At 34.1% G+C, this 19,699-nt stretch overlaps 1 protein-coding gene across 1 annotated transcript; it reads right to left on the bottom strand.

The window, feature by feature from the left end:
* Positions 1–71: 71 nt before the first annotated feature.
* On the bottom strand, positions 72–19,424 carry LOC124373180 (metallophosphoesterase 1 homolog). Its single transcript, XM_046831580.1, has 7 exons — positions 18,948–19,424; positions 15,936–16,226; positions 14,194–14,362; positions 13,546–13,674; positions 2,012–2,122; positions 1,552–1,723; positions 72–187 (listed from the first exon to the last, which is right to left on the bottom strand). The coding sequence occupies exons 2-7, from the start codon at positions 16,220–16,222 to the stop codon at positions 159–161; spliced, it is 897 nt and encodes a 298-aa protein (XP_046687536.1). The 5' UTR covers positions 16,223–16,226; positions 18,948–19,424; the 3' UTR covers positions 72–158.
* Between the last annotated feature and the right edge of the window lie 275 nt (positions 19,425–19,699).

Genomic DNA, 19,699 nt, shown 5'->3' with positions numbered 1-19,699 from the left:
AATACACCCAAAAATAATAATAGTCACGAATAAAATGCAAGTTACCTTCTAAGTAGATATAGTATAAAAAATTACCAATGATTGCAACTCCATATCCTCTCTCTGCTATTCTAATCCTGCTAGAACATGTTGGCACCACAATCTCCACAACTTGTCGGTTAGACCACTGGAATCTCCAAGAGGGTGCCTATAACAACATTATCCGTCTTTGATTTGTAAATAAATCTATAATATTATACTTTTATTTTATTCTGAAATACAACTGTTGGACTTTTGGAAGGATTTAATTACATCGCTACCATGTTTCAAAGATGAGTACAATATCTCTTTTAATTACTACTTGAAATGCAGCCAAGTCTTGAAAACTTAGTCAGCAAGAGCATGTCATTATTATTTATAAAACGATTAAAATTTATTTGGGAATAAAGATGACCAAATCCGCATTTTGTTTGCCACAAATAGACAGTGTTCATTGACAGTAATTATCAAACACAGATACATGTCAAAACGAATTAATTTTAAAGTAACTTCTTAATATTTTTCTTATTTAAAATTATTGTAAATTATAAATGTATTTATTAATTAGAAAACATAATATTTAAGTTCTAATTTCAGTAATACTGTTTAATTTTTTAAGGCCCAAAAGGATAACTTTGAAATATTTAGTTGCATTATAGGAAGAGTGTGTTTTCTTGATGATGTTCCTGTAAGGAGGAATGACGTAGTTGAGAGTATTGGGAGTCTTACTGTGATTAGGTAGGTACACTTGAAGAAGTTGATTGCTCTTCTTTAAGAACTTAAGAATTTATTAAATCAATAGAAGAAATCGCCACAAGCCTAAGAGTTTTTAAGTTTAGCAAGGTTCGTTTTTATTTATTCTTGCTTTAACTAACCCCTTTTTTGAAAAACAAAGAGTGCTTTTGTCTGTTTGATTTTAGCCCCCCAAATTACAATCACATGTCAGAAAATCAATGTTAGTAAGTATATAAACGCATTGTGTGCAGAAAGAAGCATGTTTGGACTTGTAAACGACGATATGTTATTTACACTAAACCCCAGATTAAAAATGATGTGAAACTTTTCTAAACTTTCAAATTCTCCTCAAGATTTAGCCCTAGAAACATTAACTTGTTACCATATTCAACAACAGCTTCGTTCAGAAAAACTGTTATACTATTATTTTGTCTACGGAAAAATGGAGAACTTGATTATGTTACTTACAACATAATTAATCCAAAGACAATGTGTATTTCACATTATTTGCTTCAACGTATGAACAGATTTACAAAGCGTTTCACTCTTCAGATATAAGAAGGGTAATCGTTTAAATAAGTGATGAAAAGAAAGGGTCCGAGTGTGAAGCCTTGTAGCACACCGGCCGTAACTAAACTTTCATCAGAATTAACAAATTTTCAAAATGTAGAGGCGATTTTGACTAGCGTAATATCAAATAAGAGGCAACCCGTATACAGGCAACCTCTCGAACACCTAACATCCCCTACTTACTTATAAATACATCGTGACTTGTATAAGTTCCATTTAAACACTTACCCCGTGTGGTGGTGATCCCCAGATGCACCAGTTGGCGGTCATGGTCTCCACAGTCAGCCGCTTCCCCCGTGGTGACATCTCCGCTGAACTGAACCAGAGCCTCGTCCTCGGGTGACATGTCCGTATAATCTTGAGCAGATACTATTGCGTGGGGACGTAACCCTTGAAGCACCTATCCCGAAATTTGCAAGCGTTGTCATACAAATTTCTTTTAGTTACAATTAATTATTCTTAGAAACAAGTTATTGCATACAGAACATAATGCTATACTCCATAAAACTAGTATGGATATTTGTTTATAAGTTCTTGCAAGAGAATGGACAGTATTGTTACAATGTGCCAGACACATATTTAATTTTTATGGCTTCGTATTCGAAGAGACAAGTAAGTACTTATGATAAAATCTGACATAGGCTATTTTGGTAGCAATTTTTGGGTTTTTTGAACAGTTTTAAATTACCTTTGCTGTAAAAGTATCCGGCGCAGCCAGAAGAGGCGATTGTGAGACTACAATCCTGGTCCAGTTGCTATCCAATGATGACGGTGGCAGTGACTGCTGTAGCCTGTCCACCTGGTAACAACACGGGAGTCAAATGAACCTGCGCAGAAATCCAATGCGCAACTCTACTTTTTGTCTCTACTGTAAGTAACACAGAAGGTGGCCGAGACAGAGGCATTGCTCTGATTGAAAGTCAGATGATCGACTCGTTGCTAAATTATGTTGGGTGATTGAGAACTACAGTATGTATAGATGTATTTGTACCACTATACGAGTACAGTTGAAGTTTTATGTCAAGTATTTGTAATTATGTTATTGGTATTAAAGTTTAATAAACATACAGTGTGGATGTCTTGCACATGAAAAGATCAGAATTTTGTATATAGTTTTGATTTGGCCAAGTTAGGAGACTGTCCAAACTAAGCCCTCCTTGGTAGTCGAGCGTCTCAGTTTGTCACAACAGGGACCCGGGTTCAAATCCTGACTTGGACACGATATTTTTTCACGCTAAAAATAATTGGAATAATTCCGGGTTAGAGTTTTTTTAAAAATTAAAAACGATTAAAATTCTAGTAACATTAAAAAAATGATGTTTTGGTTCTTTATTGTATTGGCAGTGACGAACCTAGAATTTAATTTCGCTTGTTAAAACATGTAATACCTGCATAATTAATACTGTACTCATGTTATGGTGTTGATTTTATATTATTACCAAGGAACATTTTGTATTATTGATAGCATTGATAAACAAAAATACTAATTATCCTTTCTAATACCAAGACAAAAGTAAACATTTCGGACTTATTATCAACACACGTTTTAAATGGACCGATCAAGTAACTGCAACTTGTAGCAGAGTGTTTGCTAGCATTCACAGCGTAAAGCGTTTGGGTAGGGTACTATAAGCGGACCCGGTTTTTATATAGAAGAATGTAGTCATCGATACCTAATATTCGCATCTCAAATCTATATATCATATCTAGACTATCAATCGATATAAAAGTATCTATAGTCCTCAATAACAATCATATGTTTTAAGTTAAAATGTGAATTTAATACTTACAGTGATCAACAAACTATTATAACCAAAATTAGGAAAACTGCAGACGACCATATTTGCTCCTCTCACAGTTACAGTGGTTTCTTTTCCACAAATTTCACATAATGGGTTTTTCGGCACGAGTCCAACATGTCGAAGCCACGAAAAATATGTCTTATCTTTCAAAGCAATGTCATGTAGTTTTCTAAAATTGACTGCAATTTGTATTAATTATAATTACTTTAACATTTAAATACTACCCTACGTGTATTACTTGAAAGTGTTTACAGCTGTTGATATAGATTATTCTTAATAGTTCAAAATAATTAATCAGTATCGATTGGTTATATCGATGGTTATGATTAAGTAATATCGTTTGCAAATTTCTATATAAAAACCGAATCCGCTTATCGTACCCTACGCAAACGTTTTAATGTATACTTGCCGCACAAAGTCAAAGTTATGCTGGTTAAGATCTTATGTTTCCATACTTCAACTATTCTGACATAGTAATAAATGACATGACTGTTGAGCTGTCGGCCAGGGCTTCAGCGAGCATAAAACTATTGCATCAGATTTATTTTCAATTTTGATCGTGTCGAACATGTTTTTTCTTTATTTCCAACAACTTTCTTTTCTGAAACTATAATAGATACTAGATTATCAACACAAAAGAAAACGCACAGTTGTGTCGTCACAAATAGGATTTGTTTAATTGCAACATGGGTAGAAGACGTAGTTAAACGACACACAAATTAATGGTTGAAACGATGACAAATGTTACTATCACGTGAAATTAAATATTATTATTAAAACATTTATTTAGTTGGGTTTGGGACATTTCCCATCGCCTTATATTACAAAATGTATAACACAACGTTTCGAGGATTGAAATCTATCCTCTTCGTCAGGTGATGATATAATTAATTCATGCTGGATTAGAACCTTATATTTTCTCGTTTCACACGGGCATGATGTCGTGACAGGTACAGTTCGAGGACTGTAGCTGTGGGCGTGACCCTGAGTGTGTGGTGATAGGCGGGAGGGGTGGCGGGGTACCGTTATGCGCTGCGTCCCGAAAACATTTCCTATGGCTCATGGGTACAACCCTCCTTTCAGGAATCGTCAGGAATGGAACACACTCGCTAAAATCAGTGTGTTCCATATTGAAGAACATCGAATACCAACTTCAAAACTATTGAGGGAGTTTGCTAAGGGACAAAATAAATTTCCAGGGTTGTCAGAAAAGTTTGAGGTGGGTATTAAAGGACCTGGGATTTACTTGGAGGAGGACGGCAAACAATAGGAAATTATAAATTGAAAAGCCAGAAATCCGAGAGAAAAGGATAACGTACTTGAGAGAGTTAAAAAAATTGCAGGGATCAAGGAAGCCCCATAATTTATTTAGACGAATCTTTTATACAATCGTCTCACGTATCTAACCAAACTTGGTCGGATAGCTGAAATGAAGGGTTACACGAGCCAATTTTCAAGGGCGAGGGACTAATAATTATCCTTGCGAGTGGAGAGAAAGGGTTCATGCCCAATGCTTTTACCTGTTGGAAAACAAACAAACATAGTGGAGACTACCACGACAACGTGAATGGGGACATATTTATGAAGTGGATAAAGGAAAAGTGTTACCGAATTTGGAACCAAATTCAGTACTGGTAGTCGATAACGCGCCTTACCATAACATACAAATTGATAAAGCCCCTACTTCAAAAAGTAGGAAGCAAGATATGAAGCTGTGGCTTTCAAAAAAAACGGAATACCATTCTGCGACTATATGCTTTTACCTGAACTCTACAAACTTGTGCAGCTATATAAACCAAGGTATGTCCGGTACGCCTTGGACGAAACTGTTCAACTAGAGGGTTATGACACCTTACGACTTCCGCCCTACCACCCAGACCTCAATCCCATTGAGTTAATTTGGGCCGAAGTCAAAAGTTGTGTGGTTATGAGAAATACATCTTTCACTATGTCTCAAGCTAAAGCTCTATGCGAAGACAAGATATCTAGTATGGGCGCAGAAGAGTGGTCAGTAAAATGCAAGCACGTAGACAAAAACGAAACGGACTATGCAGGCCGCAGAACCCCAGATTTACAATATTATAGAATCCCTTATTATATCAGTTGGTTCGGATACAGATAACAATGACAGTGACCCAGAAGAGGAGGACAATTTGAGTGGGATTGAAGAACTTCAATGAAAAAACAATCATTGTACGTAACATTTGTTATTAGAAAATTATATTCTAGCTATATTAAAAAAAAACATATTTTAATTAACTAAATATTATTGAAGTGATTATAAATTAAATAATAAGAGAATACCAAATAATAGCAATAATAGGACATCCTTGTTTTTCAGTTGTTATATTGTTGTTTAAAGTGTTTTTGACAATAACGTATGTGGCAATACTAATAGGCAAATCGAAATCGTCAGTTTAAAGTCGTTAACGAGATTGTTGCGCCTTCATCTCAGCGGCTAGCACGTAAACGCAACCCGCCTTACTGATAGCGTTCGTTTGTTGAAAGGGTAGTATTAGGGCTGCACGAGTACAGCTAAATTCCTCCAACTGTAGGCATTCTTTGCAACGGTCACGACTGCTGCAGTGGAACGTTTTAATCCTAGTTGTCGCGGTTCTGTAACAGTTCCAGTTACGGAGCGTCCGTCGCAACAAAGCAGTTTCCTATTGTAACACCTCATCTCTAGCTGGCACAGAATCATTTAACAATATAGTTTTATGACTATTAAAACCATCAAATCTTCTGAAATTGGACTGAAATCGAATTCCACTGATAGTAATCCTTAATCTTGTTTTAATTTTTAACGAGAGTACGTACGGCCGAATAAATTTTTTACTGCTCTGATAATATGTAGTGAAGACGAGATATAGTTCGAAATCAATCAGTTCGTCAAGAGAAATAGTTTTAACATAAAAATTCTAATCGTAAGCAACAAAATAAGCTGATATCGGAAATGTGATAAATCGTTCTCCACATGGTGACCAATGGTTTTTATCATAAAGGACATAAAATTGAAACTTATACCTTTTATTTAATTTTATTACATAATAACTCAACATACACATACTGTCATGTTTACGTACCAAAATCAGCTGTGTTTTGTGCATGTACTTATACTAAAACAATAACAAAGAATTTTTGACCCATCCAGTTTGATGTTTTTTTTCACAAATCAACTGAATTAACTTCGATAAATTAGGTTCGTTTTAGGTGTTTATTCTTGTTACTCATTACTTTATCTTTCCAGTCAAACCGTTAATGAGAGAAAAACCGTGAGTTTATTTGGATATCTTACTTGGATTTTTTTCGGTTTCAGTTGAACGTTCAATGAGAGGTTAGGTTGTAGTGGCTATTCATTTTCCCGGCCGAACTTTGGTGAAGTAGCTAGTGCTCTTTGATGTGATTTTCCGTGCGATTTATATTACATTATAAGCGTACTTCTAATTTCATTTTCTTGTATATACTGGGCCTAACCCGACTAGTCGGAGGGTCCGGCCCGGAGTTCCGCCGAGACGGATAATATGGAGGTGTAGAGAGAGCTGTCCATACTATTATTGTACCCGATCATGAATACATAAATAGTTCTAATTTAGAAAACAATGGAAATACACGGAAAAAAGAGATATAGATGCTAGCAGCCCTTTCTAGAATCAGGATAATAACAAAACTTTACCAAACTTTAGTAAAGCATTTATCAAGAGATATTACAAATTTGATAATCAAGGACGTTTTAAAATTATCATTCAAGATAAAAACGCAAATTAAATCCTTTCACAGTAGGTAAAATAATCAAAATTATGAAGACATTGAACACATAGAGCATTTAGCGAAAACCTTTCAGTCACATGTAAAATCATGTACAATGTTTTTATACCCTCAGTTACAATATATTCGGTAGGGGTCATAAATGTAGAGCGATAAATGTCAGAGGATGAAATCCTTGCTGATACAGTAAGTGTGATTAATATGCAAACTCATAGGATTAAAAGGCGAATTAATGGCGGACTAGTTCCTACATCCTTTGTAAAGGTTACTTTTGACTCGGACTGACTACCCAAGTATGTAAAACTTATATTCGAATGAAGGTAAATACCTACATTATACCTGTTAAGCAATATTTTCGGTGTTTTGCCTACGGCCATGTAGCAAGTACATCCTGTAATAATAATAGGCTATGTAAAAACTGTAAGTATGAGTAAGATGAACCAGCTTGAGATCAACACATTCAGCATGGCCCAACAGTACTGTGTTCAGAATGACCTTGTGTTTAACGAACATGAAACTAAACCGGTCTTGCTGGAAAAGCACAAGAATGACATCAATAACCCTCCAAATTTACAAGTGGTCAACTGTACAATATACCTTGTAGTATTGCTGAAGGATCACTTGTCATGAAATTTCCATGTCGACTAACTAAGTGCTCAACTCAGCACAGCCATTTTTATAATAGTGAAGACCATTAGTACTGACGAAGCAATTAAAACAACTTTTTATGCTCTACTAGCTGTTTCCCGCGGTTTCACACGCTTTTCGTAAGCTTTGCCCGTGCTTGAGCACTTCTGGTTCTGTAAATTATATTTCCAACGCCGATGTAGAGTTTGTCTTGATGTCACGATCAAGAAAATATGTTAAAAGTGTACGTTTATAGCCATTATACAATTAAATGTACTTTATTCTAAAGTGGTCTAACACTCAAGCTTTATGTTCAACGAAAAATGTATTTTAAAATACAAATATACATCACAACTTAGCGCCTTTAAACACTGTTTGGCTATTTAATATACGTAACTGTCGTAAATTGCAGTTTATAGTGTGCAGACGCTTTGAAAACTTTTATCTTTTGCAGCTCCGCCTGGTGGCGAATTTCATCAATAGGCATGGCATATAAACCTTCTCCGTGGAAAAATACATACAAATTTTCATAATGATCGGTCAAATATTTTACTATTCCATAAAGGTGAGAGCAACTATAACGTTACATAATATACTCCAATAAAGGTAAGCCAATAAAAATTAAAAAGCATAGGAAAAAACATAGACTATAAAAATAATATCTATTAGCCCAATGTATTACATCCTAATCGTATTAATGGTGGCAGAACTAATACAGTAGCCAATTCAAAAACTCATACGGGTCCAAATATTAGTAGTCAGCGTACAGAGCAGGAAATGGAATATTTACGTTCCCTGCTGAATAAAAACCTAGAGGAAATACAACTGAAACTTCAAAACCACACCCATTTCATTCACGTAAAAAAAAGTTTTTGATTTCTTTGCCACTTTCAAATGGGGAGAATAACTAAATACTAAGAATAATGGCTTAATGGACAGAACTTTGTTTAAAACAAAACACATAAAAGTGCCATTTTAGGACGTAGTTCATCGTCGGCAACTTTTAAACATGTTAAATGTGCTCCTTTGGAACGCTAGGTCACTTATACATAAATAGTCAGAACTTATGCACACAATTACAAACATTAACATCCATGTATGTATGATTCAGGAAACTTGCCTAACAAATCAAGATTACATTAAAGATAACATGTACAATATTGAAATGGTAAATGTATTTTATGGATACGATGGTGTTGCAATTATTTTACATATACTGTTACACATACAAAAATATCTAGTTACAACAACGTAATACAATTAATGTGTATTGAAATAACTAATTTTAGGAAGTATATTTACATTTAGAATGTATATTGAAAACCTTCAAATAAAATTGAAAGAAGTTTTTGCCAACAATACTTATTTAATAAAGATCAAGGTTTTACACGCATATGTGGGGATATGAATGGTTAGCATTCCTACTGGGGAGCAATTGCTCCTAACATAAGGGGAAAACATTTTTTTCATGGTTTTTTTCAATTCATTATTTATTTTGCTTAATGATTACAGCCGCACTATAATGCCCTCCTTAAATCATCAAGCTTCTACCATTGATTTATCACCAAATGTGCGTGCTTTACTGGAAAAAGGGGAAGTATGTAAGGACTCTATGGTAGTGACCACAATTTAATACATCAAGTCTTGCATTTAAGTATAATTCAGATGCTAGTACTATTAATAACAAGAAACTCAAGTTAAACGATGCAAACTGGCCTCTTTTCACTAAGACTATTGAAACAAAAATTAGGGAGCTACACCAATCTCACCTGAAAAAAAAAAAAAAAAAATGGTAGGACTCTATAGTATTACTATACAGTCTAGTTAAGTATATATTCCCAAAGATAAAACTCCCATAAATAGTTAAAGGCAAGCATTTTCACAAAACAACGATGGTGCAGACAATTGCTCCCGGCTGTTGCTCTTAGACAGCCTAATTTTTCTACATTCAAGAAACAAATGAATGCAATTAACTACCGTGCATATCAAATAGCTCAATTAATTAAAGGCCAGAGAAGTAATCCAGTCGGCCAAGAAATTAAATTGGGAAGGAATTATGCCAGGATATTGGGGAAAGTCAAGTACATTTGCTTGAAAAATACTTAAGAAGATAAAAGGTAACAATGGTATTACTAGTAATGACGCTGTTATAAATAACAGTGAGGAATTGTGTGAGGCTTCTTGAAACACATAATTTCAGAAGCCCATGTTAATGAAATACAGTGCATCAAAATGACATTTCAGATATAGATCTACAAATGAACCTTTAGAAAACTTTTACTTTAAAACAGTTACAACTATCTATTAAGAGTAAAAAAGAACACATCACCAGGCCTAGATGGAATTTTTTATGAAATGATTAAGTGTTGCCAATAAATATTCTCAACGTGCTCCTATGGAACGTGAATGATATATGGAATGGATATACTAACATTCCTACAACATGGAAACACTTAATTTCCCTATTTAAACCTCCTGAAGATACCAAAACTGGAGGAATAGACCAATTTCATTGACTTCTTGCCTTGCTAAGATCTTAAACTCAATTATCAAAAACAGATTAGAATGGCTTATAGAAAAACTTGTTCTAATTCCTGGAACCCTACATGGATTTAGAAAAATGAAAGGTTACAGTGATTATCTTATAATTTAATAGCCCTGTCGTACAAAGAAACTACTGTCATCACAGCATTGGACATACCCTGTGTCTATGATAATGTTTTTATACCAGCACTAATAAATAGGATGTCTACGCATTCCACCTAAATCCTTAGTTTATTGCCATAACTGGCTTATCGACAAGAAGTTTAATTGATTTTAGATTTACCGGCACTAGAGTTAGTAGTCCTTTGTTATTCTCCTTATAAATATAAGATATAAATTGGTTTTTACCGACACATACTCTACACAATGCTGATGATATTCTGCTATATTCCGCACATAAACATTATGATTTAATACACATGCATATGTAGCAAGCCATACGCAATCTAGTTACATATTTTGGACTGTTACACATGGAATTCAATGCCCAGAAAAGTATTAAATTAATTTTTTTTCCAGAAAATGAGTTGTTGATACTGGTCTACAATACTTTATAGAGGAGCACCGATTACCAGTTGATACAATGGAATTACTGGGTATCTTTATAGATAATAAGCTTTCTTTTAAGAATCATATTAATGAAATATTGCAACAATGTCTAAAGGAATGAAATATATTACAATTAATTAATCAGTTGCAGAACAACTGGAGCGCACCCAGATTTTGAATTGCAGATTTAAAAAAGTCTTATGAGAAGAAGGTTAGATTATAGATGCTTTCTTTATGGACAAATTACCAAAGATGAATTATAAAAAACAGAGCATATTTAAAACCAGGCATTAAGAATTGCACGTTGTGCATTTAAATCTACCCCCATTATAGCCCTGCAGTGGTTTTCCAGTCATATAGGTATATCAGGTAATGAAAAAGTTGACAAATTAGCAAAACAGGGGATCAAAAATGGCACTAAAATTTAACAATAACATACTTCCATGAAAGATTTCAAAGCATCCAAAAATAATTATACTTCTAATAATGTGACGATCTGTTTATAGGAGTAAATAAAGCCCGATGGTTTAAAAATGTTTTCGAATCGATGCCAAAAAATACATGTGACAAAAATGTTGAGATGAAAAGATTGGAAATAACAAACATTCTAAAATTAAGATTTGGTCACGCCAATATGAATAAAAAAACGATTTAATATTTATCATTACTTCACTCTATTAAGTCTGAGATGTACTTTAGGTCACAGTGAGACTTTGAAACACATCTTTTTACGTGCCCTGCATATGACCATGCTGGAAGTCAAGGTCTCGCATGAATTAAAAATAAGTATGGGAATGAATTTTCAAAACATATCTAAAAATTCTGCAGTCACACTATTTAGAGATTTTTTAAAGAATTACTTGAATTTTTGAGTTCAATTAAGAGATATATTTAAAACAAAATATTCTGAAGAAAACATAAACTTATCCTGGATAAGGTGTTTCTTCCGAGGCTCTCCTTTTTGGATTAGGATAGACCCTTGGCGAGAAGTTATGCTAGATTCTTACTAGACTCCTACGTCAAAAATCAAATAGTACGTTGAGGTGGCATGGGAGTTCCCGAAGCCTATTATCCTAGAGCTAACAACTAGAGAATAACAAGGTTTAAGGTTAGTGCACTGAAACACTTAAATTGTGTGCCAGCTGATTTTTTAGATCCTTGTTATAAAATAATGAAAAATAATTAGTTGCTTTATGGACCAATTTAAGTATAAAAACAGTGTTATTTGAGCAGTATAATCCAAAAGGATTTTTATTTCCATCTGAAAATTATAACTATACGGTTACTATTCCTAGATCTAAAGTTAATTATTTAGAACATCTATTTTCGAATACACAGTTATTAGTGTAACGTGTAAACATTCTTAGTTTGAATTTTGTTTGTGAACTAGAGGAAAATAATATAAGTAATTACTGAATATCTTTAAAGTAATAGGCATCGCTTTTTTAACCCTAATTCTAAGTAAACAAGGTAAAGCCACGTACGTATAAGAATGAATGTGCTATATATAGTAACGTCGACTAAGTAAACAAGGTAAAGCCACGTACGTATAAGAATGAATGTGCTATATATAGTAACGTCGACTAAGTAAACAAGGTAAAGCCACGTACGTATAAGAATGAATGTGCTATATATAGTAACGTCGACTAAGTAAACAAGGTAAAGCCATGTATAAGAATGAATGTGCTATAGTAACGTCGACTAAGTAAACAAGGTAAAGCCACGTACGTATAAGAATGAATGTGCTATATATAGTAACGTCGACTAAGTAAACAAGGTAAAGCCATGTATAAGAATGAATGTGCTATAGTAACGTCGACTAAGTAAACAAGGTAAAGCCACGTACGTATAAGAATGAATGTGCTATATATAGTAACGTCGACTAAGTAAACAAGGTAAAGCCATGTATAAGAATGAATGTGCTATAGTAACGTCGACTAAGTAAACAAGGTAAAGCCACGTACGTATAAGAATGAATGTGCTATATATAGTAACGTCGACTAAGTAAACAAGGTAAAGCCACGTACGTATAAGAATGAATGTGCTATATATAGTAACGTCGAACCTCACGTATTTATGATTCATGATACAGAGGAAGCTGATAATCTGTTATCACTTATCGATGAAGTGTTGGTTAACCGAAGAGATTAGGTTATCAGTGACACATTGTTGGAAAATGTGTCGACCTAGTTGGTTCTTGTGCAGTAAAAGCTGCAGGCAGAGAGAACTACCTGTAAGCAACTCGAAACATGATTTGAAATTTCAGAATCTTAAATTTCTTTAACCATTTTAATAACATGTTTATCTTGCGATATTTGTTCACATACCATTATAATGGCCACATATAATTAAATTATTACTTAATCTGCACCAATTATCAGAAATATTTTAGGATTATAACCTATTAGAAATAAAAGTGAGTTGGTATTAACTAATGAATACCAACTTTTGAACTTTCCAGTTAGCTGAATGTGTAATTGCTAGTTCAACTTGATATGTTATTATGGAAAAATCCATACCTTTCCTGATTTTCCACAATCTTTTTTCTGTCGTGAGGATCGCCATTTACTATTTGGCCTCTGGTCAGTTCTCAGTGGTTGGAAATTCAATGCAGATCTATTTTGACCTGTAATCTTAAGTTCGGTTTCAGTAATAAATGTTTTGGTTTTATTAAGTGCATGTTTCGAGATAGTGTATATGGAGCTTACACACAACTTGTTAGTTGTAATTCCTTATCCATGCGCGCCACAACACTGGTGTGGTTTGTTTACTTTACTTGGATAGGAGATTAGATTGCAGATCTCGAACAGTGGTAGTACTGATTTCTTACATCACTGCACGATGACAAATGTTCGGAAAATCTTGTTACCTTCAAAGTCCTTCTATCGTCAATAACACACGTTAAATAAAGAAGTTATTATCATTTCGGAATTACCTGTATTATTTGAATGTTTGCTAGACTCTGTACTGTTGGAGACCTGAAATGATGTTTGAAGCGCTTCTTCCTCTGATCTGTAATTATTAGATCCCTTCCGATGTCACTATCTCCAGGAAGGAACACAGTCTAGGCAAAAAACAAAAAGAAGTAAAACAGAAATACTTCCTAAATATTAAATTATTAGTACTGTTGGATTTTTTCATGTGGAAGTGGGGGGATTATGTGTTTAGTTTAAATGCGTTAGTTTTTGAAAGAGTGTATAAAACCTACATCTGAATGTGCGTGAGTGCCTAGATAAGGAATTTACCTATTTAATTTAATGGAACTGTAAATGGTTGCCATACATTGTGAATAATAATAATTTTGGGAATACAGAAACAGATTATTATTATGTAGATGACGTTTATGGTCAAATATTTAAAGTGCGCTGAAATAAATTTGTTTGTCTGTACCTTTTACACAGAGTACCTAAACGCATAAAAAACAGCATATATTAGTTTTATTCCTAGGGAAAATTGAACCTTGTCTCTTTAAGAATTGAAATAGAACAAAAATTTAACTGTTTTTATTTATTATTTCTTTATGAATGAGTACTTGAAAAAGTGTTTTATTTTTAACCGTATTCAAAAATAGTACGTACCATACCTTACTAGCTGGAATATAGTCAAGTTGAAATATCTCCTTGAACCTCTCGAAATATCTCTGATATTCCTCGTCATTGGCTAAGCTGCCTTCGTCCATCAAATCGCCCAGGAAAATGATGAGGTCGGGCTTCACGTGGCGGACAGCGGCGGCAAACGACCGCCTCAGGTACCTGGGTAAGGTATGTTAGCAATTTCACATGTTCTTTCTCACATATTTCATTATGAGTGAGTGAGATACCTCTTGTGAATTGAGCAAGTGTTGAGAATGATGTGCCGCCCACAGCGAGGCAAGCCAATTGTGAGCAAGGGTGTGATCAATTGGGGTAACCGGAGAAGCCCAATTGGGCTGTACTAATTCCCAGAATTACGGCGAACTGAGTTCACAACCGGTCACTCTCGTCTTGATCTTTTCTTTTCAAAAAGAGTTGACCCTGACATAATTATGTCATGGAAAAGTCAGATTCTCAGGGTTGATAGAAAAAAGGATCTACCGGTCACACAAGTGGTAAAAGTGTACTAATAGTTGAGTTGGCACGGTATCATCACGAATACTTCTCAACACTCAACTCAATTACTGAATTCCAAGAGTTCTTGATCTTAGTATGTTACAATAATCTGAAGACAATTTATAGGTTTTAGACAGGAACTCTTATAAAGGTTTAATACAAAGGATAATCTTGTTTCTACTTTTATTGACCTTAAATAAATATGGTGAGTTATTATTTTCCATCATAAAACAGATTCTCTTCAAGAAAAAACCCAACACTCATTTCTGAATTATTCTAGGTAAGTTCGTTAATTTAATTACAAAACTGAAGCTGCATAAGTATTATTTTTAGAATAAATTTTGTTCCTGGTTTCTTTAAAAAAAGGTAATCTACATATTTAAGCCCACATGCAAAGGCATGGTCAAGTCAAGGCACTGTGAATTTATCGTTATACACCAAAACATCGTTAACATTGGTGCTATTATTTTGCATGCAAGATTATATAACAATTAATTTAACCCTTTTCATACTACGTATCCATTAGGTACACCATCATGACCGTTGATACTTACAGTAGTATGACACACTCATTCTACACTGCCAAGTAAATAGTGAATACTGTCTATTTATTTATTTATTCACGGTAAACCCATTACATAAAAAGTTGCACAGATTGGTAGAAAAAGCTGAATAGAATAATCAATATTAAAGAAGTTCAAAAGATTAAGATTATAGTACAAGAATAATTTGAATTAATAGCATAGTAATAATAATTTAAATGCAGACGACGTAATGATAGTAACATATCAATAAAATAAATAATACAAATTACCCCCTGTCGATTGAAAAAGGTGATAATTATTTTAGCACCCTTTCAACGAACATACAACTAATCATTTCTGCTGCTGTAGAAAAGGAAAAGACTCACTAAATTGGTATCACCGACATGGAAATGAAGTGGATGACTTTTTAAGAGGCGTTGAGCTTTCTGATTTTTTTGTTTAGGAGAACATTGTTAATAGTATGTTCCCTACTCTTGTGGTTTCAAGTTTCTCAGCGGTTATTTATCCAACAGAATTCTAATTCTTCTATTGCTACCATGTGCTTGAGCCTATTACGCATCCTGGAATTATTCGATTAAGCTCTAAAGTTTACAGTTTCAACAGTGCCATCATTGTTCAATATTGGATATTGAACTATTATTAAATGGAAATAAAATAAAATAGAGAAAGGAATAAAGACAGAAAACACCAACCTGTCATCGTTCCAGCGGGAAAACCATGTCTCTGTGCCCTCCCCCAGGATCCGAGGACTTGCTACTAACAGGACCGATTGTAACTCCCGGATGATTCCACAAGTCATTGATGGCCAAAGCAAAGACCATACAAAGTACACCAAGAACTCTCTGAACAGTATAAATCCACAAACTCCCAGCGGAATCAGTAGAGGAAGGTTCCAGTTGCGATTGGTGAATTTTATTTTCCGTCTGAGGCTTGTGTGCCAAGAAGTCAATTTTGCTGAGAAGGTATGAAATCTCTCCATAATTCTAAAAGCAAAGATTAGAAGTTTATTAATAAAAAAAATCAGAACCAATCATTATCATAACTAAAAGACACCATGTTCAAGCACAATCATCTTAAATGTTTTTTTTTTAAACAGGCCTAACTAAAATATAATGAAAGGTAAAATGAATGTGTTCTGAGAAAAACATATCGAATATCTTTTTGGAGGCAATGAGTACACGTTGACAAATAACTTGTTTAATGGGTAGGCATTTTGGTTTCATATCATTATAACTGTTAGACGTAAATTGCCTTCCATTCATTGCCAACACAGGTCAATTTTATCAAATACGATTCTGATTTAGAGTTTTAAACATTCAGACAAGAGATTATAGTACTTTTAAGTCAATAAGTATTTCCCTGGTCACATACCAACCGAAATGCAACTGCAGGATACAGTTATTACTCTAAGGTAAAAACGCGACTATCCAATAATTTTAAACCAATTTACCAGTTATTGATACAAATATTTTGTCAAGTTTTATTCAGATGAACTGAACCTTGTAAGACATGATTGTTCCCCTCAGAGCTGCTTCTGAAACGAGTGTCCCAATGACTGCTGGAGAGCAGAAGCATCTGTATATTACGGCATACACTTTAGTGCTGGGGGAGAATGGTACAGTGCTGAATTGTAGTAGAAATGGAGTCAAGTCGATAACAAGTAGATGAACAATGAAAAAGAGTCGTCACCGGAGTTTGAGGATGGGCGGTCTAGATGAGTGAAGCGCCTAGATGAGTGAAGCGCCTAGATGAGTCCAGTAATGACCCAGGGTGTCTAAGGTTGTGCAGCGAAGCAGGACCCTAACAGGAAGACTAGGCCCTGATGTGGCCACACTTCCAGGAATCAGCCAAATTAAAGAGGTGTCGAGCTTGCGCCTTGATGTAGCTGTTCAGCGTCGGGATGCCAAGGGATCGCATCATGACAGTGTTCCGAACAAATCAAGGGGTTCCAGATAGGAAATGAACATCCCTATGTTGGATTGTGGTGGTACCACACAGGGCCGGCGAATGTGATGGATGCCCGCATGATCGAGGTGTAATGGAGCAGCTTGGTGGAGATGGTAAGCGGTGAAGAGCGGCGAAGAAGTGGAGTAAGAGACATGAAAAACCACCCGACCAGTCTGGATCCTGAGGGTTGGAACAACCTTTGTCGAGAGCAGCCTGGTCAGCACCATCCCGAGGTACCTTTTCGACGTAGTCCATCGGAGTCTGTCACCCTGGATAGTCAGGACTTCACGAAGAACTAGGCTATTCAGATGATACCTGTTTTTAGATTGTAAAACTCTTTATATTGTTTAAAATTGTTTGAATTCACAACTGACAATGGCATCTTTGATGTTGAAAGGCCTCGTGATATAAATTGAAATTTGAAACAAATTCATCCTTAAAATTGTTAGATCTATCAGTAAAAAAGTATAATGGTGACATAAAACATGAAATTTACAGAAAACCCACTTGTAATAACAGATTCATACTACACGATTCTAACGATCCATCCTCCAAAAAGAGCTACTTTCCACACCGTCATTAACAGGTTACTTACAACACCTTTGAAGGACAACGAATACACGAAAGAAAGAAATAATACAAAATGTATACCATTTTCCAATGGATACTATAAAACGAATGAGATAAATAATCTACCTAGAAACCCAAAATACAAAATTTTACATTAAAACTGTGAAGGTTGTGATGGTATTTACGTTGATAGAAAAAAGAACCATCGAAAAATATTCAAAGAACATGAAATATATTACAGAAAACTAAAACATGAGCTATTCCCAAACAAGCATTAGAATCCAATCTCACTTTTAACCAATTCAAATTATTAAAACGAGTCTTTAAACGAGAATTCGAAGCTTATGAAATAGTATACATAAAAAAATAAAGATGTAATAAAAAAGATGTTTGAACAAGATGTTTAACAGATAGTATCTTTGAGGTTGAAAGGGCTCGTGAAATAAATAATTGAACAATTGTGTATTTCCTTCACAGTAATAATTTATTTTCCAATAAAAAATGTTCCTCCTTCAATGGAAGGTAAAAGTTTGAAAATCACATAGACAGTACAGGAAAAACTCAAACGTGTACCCCTTTAAAATTTTAATTAAAATTAATTTTTACAACATTTTAAATTTCCAAATATGCAATTATGAATTTCGGAGATTTGTCAAACGCAAATTTTATATCAAAACTAGGGATATTTTAATTTCCTAAGACATCCATAAATTTAAATCTCCTTAGGGCATGTAGAAACAAGTATTTAAAAGAATTTATTATAACCTACTGATGTATTTTAGTAACTACAAACTCTGTAATTTTACATATCTGAGGGTACGTTAAGATTAAATATTAAGACACTTTTAATTCGTTATGACTATTTAAAAAAAAACATGAATACATTTAGGAGTTTGATTGAAACAAGCATAGATAAGTTAGGATGACAAATATTTTCTTTGTCATGCATATAGTAAAATCGGAATTATTAAAACACTTACAAAACCAATGAATTAGACACTTTGAAGACCTGCCAATTTATATGTAAAACATACAGCTTTTTCAAAAATCAGATTAAAATTGTTTTTCTGTGTGTTTATATTGTTTTACATAAGCTTTTGATACAACACAACTATGGGAAAACAATGAAATATCTAAACTTAAAACAAAAACATAGTAATGTTAGGTTAGTTGTTGTGTTTACTTACGTAAAACTGTACAGGTTATAATCCAGAGGGATGGCGAGTACAGTCACATCAGTACAATCCAACGCAGTGATTAGTCTGTCAATACGTGACTGCTGATCAAGCAGGTTATCTCAAATACTGTTGATTCAATTCTTATCTTATCGGTGAAATGTGCTTCACCACAGTACGTTCTCATACACCACTCGTATTCCGCCAAACATGTGTGGTAAGACAGCAAGAATTACAGGCAAGTTTCTCACGTTCAGTAATAAAAATAAAACTTCAAATTTCTGGATTAAAATTGAGTTATAGTCAGGTAAGTAAAAATTATTACCACAACAATGAAGCATTTGAAAAAACTAAAACTCTAAAAAATTTTTTTTGAGAGTAACATCAGAACCAATTCGCGATATTTTTATTCGAATGTGAGATGTAGAAACTCATATCGTATTTTTTTAAGAAGTCTAACTTGCCCGTGTTAAAAGTGATCAAAAAGATCTTCAAAATAGAAGGGAACGTTAATCGCAGTTCTAGCTACATCGACAACTATTGTTGCCATCTAATGTGCTTTCCAAATAACCATAGAATAATGTATTATAGATAAAAACTTTATGAACCGACTCGTATTACTTGCATCATTTCATAATTGCTTCGATTTTATTTCATACCTTCAAATTAAAGACTTATGGCCAGTAAAAAAAGAAAAAAAAATTACATTGAAAGCTATATCAGTTCTTTCACTATCCAATTAAAAAATGTTTATTGCCTTATCA

Source organism: Homalodisca vitripennis, unplaced genomic scaffold (genome assembly GCF_021130785.1).
Source record: "Homalodisca vitripennis isolate AUS2020 unplaced genomic scaffold, UT_GWSS_2.1 ScUCBcl_4957;HRSCAF=11424, whole genome shotgun sequence".
NCBI classification, from domain to species: Eukaryota; Metazoa; Arthropoda; class Insecta; order Hemiptera; family Cicadellidae; genus Homalodisca; species Homalodisca vitripennis.
Note: the sequence above shows the minus strand (reverse complement) of the source record. Positions and strands in the feature narration are given on the sequence as shown.

Coding starts and splice junctions, on each gene's coding strand:
- LOC124373180 (XM_046831580.1), bottom strand. CDS start 16,222: ATGGAGAGATTTCATACCTTCTCAGCAAAATTGACTTCTTGGCACACA. Junction 14,363..15,935: donor TCCCGCTGGAACGATGACAG/GTTGGTGTTTTC, acceptor TACCTTACCCAG/GTACCTGAGGCGGTCGTTTG. Junction 2,123..13,545: donor CAAACATTCAAATAATACAG/GTAATTCCGAAA, acceptor TGTTGTTACCAG/GTGGACAGGCTACAGCAGTC.